The sequence below is a fragment of the Neomonachus schauinslandi genome, chromosome 4 (genome assembly GCF_002201575.2).
Source record: "Neomonachus schauinslandi chromosome 4, ASM220157v2, whole genome shotgun sequence".
NCBI classification, from domain to species: domain Eukaryota; kingdom Metazoa; phylum Chordata; class Mammalia; order Carnivora; family Phocidae; genus Neomonachus; species Neomonachus schauinslandi.
In genome coordinates, this window is record NC_058406.1 from 97,220,603 (window position 1) to 97,228,241 (window position 7,639).

Here is a 7,639-nt window from a genome sequence, read left to right on the forward strand (position 1 = left end):
TTCCTTCCTTCTTTCCTTCCTCTCTTTCTTTCCTTTCCTTCCTTCCTTCCTCTCTTTCTTTCCTTTCCTTCCTTCCTTCCGTCCTTCCATCCTTCCTTCCTTCCTTCCTTCCTTCTTTCCTTCCTTTCATCCTTCCTTCTTTAGGAGGAGTATTATTTTATTTCTTTAAGAAACTGTCCTATTTGTCTTAAGTGTCCAAGTTACACTCAGTGAGTTCTGTGAGGGCATATCACATGTGCTTTTTTTCTCTCTTTGAGGCCAATTTTTTATGTAAAACCATCATTATTTTTACTTATTTGACAAAAATTGTATATATTTAAGGTGTACATGTTTTGATACACATATGCATTTTGAAAAGATTACCACAATCAAACTAATTAACATATTCATCATCTCACATTGTTACTTTTTGTGTGTAGCGGGGGTGTGCATGTGTGTATGGTGAGAACATTTAAGATCTCTCTTCTCAGCAAATTTCAAGTATGCAACACAGTATTATTAACTGCAGTCCCCACGCTATACATTAGATCTATAAAACTTACCTTGCGTATGGAAACTCTGTACCCTTTGATCAATATCTACCCCCCACCAGATCCTGACAACCACCATTCTACTCTCTGCTTTTATGATTTCAGCAGTCTTAGACGCCACATATAAGTGAGCCCCTCCAGTATCTGTCTTTCTGTGTCTGGCTTCTTTCACTTAGCCAGATGTCCTCCAGGGTGATCCATGTTGTTGAAAATGGCAGGATTTCCTTTTCTCTCATGGCTGAATAATATTTCAGCGTATATATATGTGTATATATATATATATATATATATATATATATACACACATGTATACTATATTTTCTTCATTTGTCTATCCATCAGTGGACACTTAGGTTGTCCACACCATTTCTATAATATTACCTTCCTCCTAACAGTGCATGTCCTCCACATCCATTTCTCCACATCCTCACCAACATGTGTTATCAATTCTCCCAACCCATGAACACAGGCTATCTTTCCATTTATTTGTATCTTTAATTTCTTTCATCAATATTTTACAGTTTTCAGTGCACATGTCTTTCACCTCCTTGGTTAAATTTGTTCCTAAGTATTTTCTTCTTTTTGACATTATTGCAAATGAGATTATTTTTAATTGAGATAAAATTAGTGTATGACAGTATGTAAATTTCAGGTGTGCAACACTATAATTCGATACTTGTATATACTGCAAGTGATCACCACTATAAGTCTAGTTACAATCCATCACCATACAGTTGAGCCCCCTCACCCATTTCGCCCACTCCCCAACCCCCTTCCCCTCTGGGAACCACAAATCTGTTCTCTGTCTCTATGAGGTTATTTTTGTTTTGTTTGTTCATTTGTTTTGGTTTTTAGAGTCCACAAATAAGTGAAATCATGTGATATTTGTCTTTCTCTGTCTGATTTATTTCACTTAGAATAATACCCTCAGGGTTCATCCACGTTGTTGCAAATGGCAAGATTTCTTTCTTTTTAATGGCTAAGTAGTATTTCTGTGTGTGTGTGTGTGTGTGTGTGTGTACCACATTTTCTTTATCCATTCATCCATTGATAGACACTTAGGTTGTTTCCACATGTTGACTATTATAAATAATGCTGCAATGAACATGGGGGTGCATATATCTTCTTGGTGTTTTTGTGTTCTTTGAATAAATACCCAGAAGTGGAATAGCTGGATCATATGGTAATTATATTTTTAATTTTTTAAAGAAGATTTTATTTATTTATTTAGGAGAGAGACAAGGAGAGAGAGCTCATGGAGAGGAGCAGAGGGGGAGGGAGAGGGACAAGTAGACTCCGTGCTGAGCACCGAGTCTGATGCGGGCGACCCTGAGGTCAGACCTGAATTGAAACCAAAAGCTGGCCATTAACCTACTGAACCACTCAGGCACCCTATTTTTAATTTTCTGAGAAATCTCTATACTCTTTTCAATATTGGCTCCCCAATTTACATTCTTATTGGCAGTGTAAAAGTGTTCCCTTGTTGCCACATCCTCTCCAACACTTGGTATTTCTTGTCTTTTTGAGAACAGCCATTCTGACAGGTGTGAGGTGATAGCTCATTATGGTTTTAATTTGCATTTCCCTGATGGTGAGTGATGTTGAGCATCTTTTCATTGTATTTATTGGCCATCTGTAGAAATTTTCTTAATGTCTTTTTCCAATACTGTGTTGCTAGCGTATAGAAATGGAACTGATTGTTTTTTGCATGTTGATTTTGTATCCTGCAACTTTGCTGAAATCATTAGTTTTAACAGGTTTTTGGTGGAGTCTTTTGGGGTTTCTATATATAAGATCATGTCATCTGCAAACAGATTATTTTACTTCATTTTTCTGACTTGAATGCCCTTTATTTATTTTTTCCTGACTAAGTGCTCTGGCTAGGGCTTCCAATACTATGTCAGATAGAAGTGGTGAGAGTGGACTTCTTTGTCTTTTACTGACCTTAGAGGAGAAACTTTCAGCTTTTCATTGTTAGGTGTTATGTTAGCTGTGGACTAGTTCTATATCACATCACATGTGCTTTAACTTAGGAAAATTCCACTGGACATTCTTAGCCAAAAAAAGAGAACAAAGCATCACAGCTTACAGCAGTTCAACATATTATAAAATATTTTGTATTTTTTATTCAAAAAAGATACACTACTGTATACTTTATACTTCTATGCATATGTCTTGCTTAATAGGATTGCATTCAGAAAGCTATGTAGGCTGTTCTTTCTGAATGATTGAAGGAATAGTCAAGGACATTTTTGATTCTAGGCATTTCTTTGGCTGACCTACTCCTCAGAGCTCAACGCCCACATGAAATTCAATCCCCGTACTATCCTTACAGGGGGTATTATCTCTCTGTGGTCCCGAAAGGACAGTGCTGTGGCTTCTCTAAATACCTGCGTTGCTTTTGTTTCCTAGTGAGAGATTTTCAAGTCAACATTTCAGCTGAGAGCATGTTTACTGCAGGGAAATCCTTAGAACTGGTCTGCCTGGTCGTAGGCAGTGGCCGGGACCCACTGCTTCAGGGCGTTTGGTTCTTCAATGGTAATGAGATGGCCCGCATGGATGCTGGTGGTGTTCTGGACCTGAAGGGAGACTACAGACAGAGAGCAAGTCAAGGACAGCTCCAGGTTTCAAAGTTAAGCCCCAAGGCTTTCTCTCTCAAGATCTTCTCTGCGGGCCCCGAGGATGAAGGCGTCTACAGATGTGCTGTGGCGGAGATGGCGAGAGCTCAGATGGGCTCCTGGCAGGTGCTTCAGAGCAAGCGGTCACCAGACAGCCACGTGCATCTGAGAAAGCCAGCAGGTACGTGAAGTCAGAACCAGACATGCCTGGGCTGCCCTCCGCTTCCCTCCTTTGTGAGTACAGGCTGCCTCCCTGGACACAGTGGACTTCCCCTGAAGAGTCGGGTGTCAGTCGGATCACTCTGAGGTGGAATAAAGAAAAGCAACCAAACTAGCTGAAGACTTAAGTCTTATTCCGGGGCCGTTAAATGGGCTATGACCACAGACACAACATTTAACTTCTTTAAATCTCAGCTTCCTCAAATATAAAATAATGACATACGATGAGATTGTCCTGAAGTCCCTTCTTGCTGTCTTAGATCCTTTGATTCTACTTGCGATCAGTCCTCATTTTTGTACGTTGGATTTTTCTCCGAGCAGAAAACAAGTGCGTTAATGAAACCCTCTATCTCCTCTTTGTTGTCTGTGTGGTGTGAGTATGGTAAGAGGAAAGAATGACACTTTGCCTCCTTCCTGGGGATCAAACACCTACATTATGGCCTCTGCCCCCCAAACATCTTTCAGATGCCTTTTGTCCATCCTCTATTATCTTAACCTGATACAGGGAAGGATAGTACGTCTTAATTCTGCATCAAAGCATGACTCAGAATAAGGAATGAAGAGGTAAATGATAGCAGGCAGACTCTATTCCCTGCATTTTGCTGTAATGTGATGTGCCTGTTCAAACGGGTCTGAGTATCTATGGGCATCAAAGTGGAAGGCCACTCAGCTCTCGTTTCAAGTTTATGAAGGTTGGATGACCTTAAACATGTTTGAACACTGAGCGCTTTTTGTTTGAAGAGAGAACAGACAAATCTACAACTAATATTAGGATGCTCTGGGCCGGGTATTATATTCAAAGTCTATAAAGATTAACTGTCCAAGAGCACAAAACAACACCCGACTGAAAATAAAAATACCCTTGTTTCACTTGCTCACTGGCAGCATCTCCAAAGATAGATAGATTTCCCTTTCATGCTCTTCTCTGTCACCCCATTTGCTAGCAATGAAGACACACACACTTTGGCCTAGAGTGGCACGCCAGGAAGTGTGTTGGTGTTAGTTTTCACACTAAACATTTGGTCTAACTTTCTAGGATTCAGGAAGAACTGTGTAGGCGGGTTTACATATTTACACAGAGCTAAATCTCTGCTTCATTCATCTCAATCTCTGCTGAAACATATCTGTAAACCTTTCTTAAATTCAGCATATGGGAATCTGTGCCAAAGGGAACTGAAGGTGTGCTTTGTGGCTCACAGATCATAAGCCTATCAGTAGGGTGGTCTTCTAAAGCTAAAAATAGTTCATTGTGTAGGCTGGAGTCCAAACTGGGCCTGATATGTGGAAACAGAAAAAGCTATTAGCAAATTTATTAAGGATCCTGTTGAGCATTCAGTTTTGAAAGTCAAACCATAGTATGAGCAGAGTTTTGTCATGAAATTAGTATTTTATGAATATTTTAAACAGAAGGTAGTGAATTCTCACTACCACTGTGAATGTGTAACTTACACACACTTGATAAGATTATTACTTCTTAACAAGATTATTACTTCTAACAAGATTATTACTTCTTAACAAGATAATGACTGTAATGAACTAAGGAAACCTCATTTTTTTCTTTAAAAAAAAAAAACCTGATGTTAGTTGAGACTAACCATAATGGTTATATTCAAGTAGTGAGATTATGAGCAATAATTTCCTCTTTATTTTCTAAACTTCAGTTATGAGTCTATTTTTAACTTGAAAATAACTTTAAGTATAATCCTGCCTCCACTACCCAAAATCTGGAAGCAGGTTTACATATGTAGATACAGATATAGATATAGATATTTAGTATTAAATATTATTTAACTAATAATTATTTAATTATTAAATAAGAATTATTGAATTATTTAATAGTATTATTAGATAATTAAAATATTAAATACGTGTATTAAAGTTACTTGTGGATATCAAGCTTCATTCTGCCTTTGTAACTTACATACATATATACATAGAGCAGGAGAAAGCTCAACTCCTTCCTCAGCAGGGAAGAACAATCTGCGAATTCATTTAGATGTTATTTAGATTTCTCATCCCAATTCCATTTTGTTTTCTCTCTTTTGGCTTTGAACTACCTCACTTTCACTAAGTGCCTATCATTACAACCAATGCTAATAACTCCCATGTACTGGGTACTTTCCCTTGCCAGCCAGGCTAAGCCCTTTGGCATGCACCACTTTTACTCATCCCAACAATGCAGTAAGGTTGGTGCTATTATTATGTTCGTATATACAGGAAAGAAAATCAAGGGTCAGGGAGGACATCTGTGTTGCCCAAGATAAATTCTGACTCCCAGGACCTTGGCCTTAAACCTGAGATGCATGAGCTATGGAGGTGTCTTTGCTTTACCCACAAAGCACCCAGGACAAAGCCTCGCACAGGAAGTATCTATTGAATGAATGTCTGCGTTTCTACATATCTTGAATTTCCCATCTGGGAGCCAGATTTATATTTTGTAGTTTAACATTATAGTTCAGATATAAGAAGGATCTCCCTTCAACCAATAGTATATATATATATATATATATATATATATATATATATATGAGAATATGTGATTTGAAAAAGAGAAACATATCTATATGTGTATCTTCCCCCGAGTAATTGTTTTTTTTTTAAAGATTTTATTTATTTATTTGAGAGAGAGAGAATGAGAGAGAGCACATGAGAGGGGGGAGGGGCAGAGGGAGAAGCAGACTCCCTGCCGAGCAGGGAGCCCGATGCGGGCGGGACTCGATCCCGGGACTCCAGGATCATGACCTGAGCCGAAGGCAGTCGCTTAACCAACTGAGCCACCCAGGTGCCCCCGAGTAATTGTTTTTAATGGTGGTATTTTGTTTGTTGTTGTTGTTGTTGTTTAAATAAACTCTACAACCAACATGGGCCTCGAACTCATGACCCTGAGATCAAGAGTCGCATGCTCTATGGACTGAGCCAGCCGGGTGCCCCAATGGTAGTTTTTGAACAGAAATCTAATTACCAATACTCCTTCCCTGTTCAAAACACATACTAATTAGGGAAAGATAAGTAGGCAGAGGAATATCATTTTGATCTGTGAAAGATAAAATTCCAAAAAACTAAAAATTTAAATAAACACAGCTTCATTATTTTCAGGCTCATACACCCAGCCTAATTAATCTAACAAAATATTACCAGATGTTTTCCCAACTAGATGTTCTTAATGAAGGACTGATTTAACAAATCACTAAAAATAAGGGCAAATTATAAATTGTTTAAGTGTAAATAAGTTCACCTGATATTCTTTCTGCTGTCTTGTTCCCACTATGTAAGTGTTTAGCAAATCTCTTTTCCGGGGGTGGTAAGAGCAGTCAACAGCTGGATCTGATTTGTCACAAACTAGTCAAGGCCTAATTAAAGAGATTTCACCATGTTTTAGAAAAGTTTTCATTGACTTGAAATCCTTTCTTTTTTTTCCTCTCAAATCTGTAATCCACAGCAAGAAATGTGGTCTTATCTACCAAGAACCAGCAGCAAGCCGTGTGGGAAGGAGAGGCATTAACCCTTCTCTGCAAGGCAGATGGGGCTGAGAGTCCCTTGTCTGTGGAATGGTGGCACCTCCCACAAGGCCAGAAGCAGCCAGAGTTGGTGGCTGGCATGCAGCAGGATGGCACCGTGCAGCTGGGGGCCTCCTACAAGGAACTCAATAACCAGGGCTCCACAAGGCTGGAGAAAATGGACTGGGCCACCTTCCAGCTGGAGATCAGCTCCACCAGCACCACAGACAGTGGCGTGTATGAGTGCAGAGTGTCTGAGGGCACCCGGAACCAGGCCAGAGGGCGGAGCTGGACTCAGAAGTTGGCTGTCACTGTCAAATCTCTGGGTAAGGGTCAAAGAAATCCTGTTCTAAACTTACATATATCAGCGGTACCTTCCTGGGCAGTGGGACACGGTGGAATTTGATTGTGTGTCAAGCCGAACCCCCTCGTGGCGCGTACACCCCAGGACACAGAGCGTAGTCTCTGGCTGCCAGGTCTGTCAACCAATCTCTAAAGTTTACTCATCTTTATAAGGATCATCCACAGGGTGCCACTTGTCGGTTGTTAGTCAAAACTGAACGCGAAAACCTATGAGCTGGAGTAGACGTATAGAGGACCTGTGCCCGGTGGAGCTGAGCCTCGTACATCCAGGCTTCTAGAGCTGTAGCCCTGGGCTTGCAGAGTCTATTCAAGCCCGTGCGAAAGAGTGACGCTGAGCCCATGAGTGGAAATAAGGGAAGGCCAGCCACTGGGCGGGGGGGGGGGGGGGGGGGGGGGGGGGGGGGGGGGGGGG

The 7,639-nt window shown here is 40.4% G+C and overlaps 1 protein-coding gene across 1 annotated transcript in view; it reads left to right on the top strand.

Annotated features, from left to right (window-relative positions):
* The window catches only part of CD101 (CD101 molecule), a 33,457-nt gene that overhangs the window by 11,107 nt on the left and 14,711 nt on the right, over window positions 1–7,639 (top strand). The window contains exons 4-5 of the mRNA XM_021690221.2: window positions 2,943–3,329; window positions 6,807–7,190. Of these exons, the coding sequence (XP_021545896.2) occupies window positions 2,943–3,329; window positions 6,807–7,190 (771 nt within the window). The remainder of the gene's footprint in view (window positions 1–2,942; window positions 3,330–6,806; window positions 7,191–7,639) is intronic.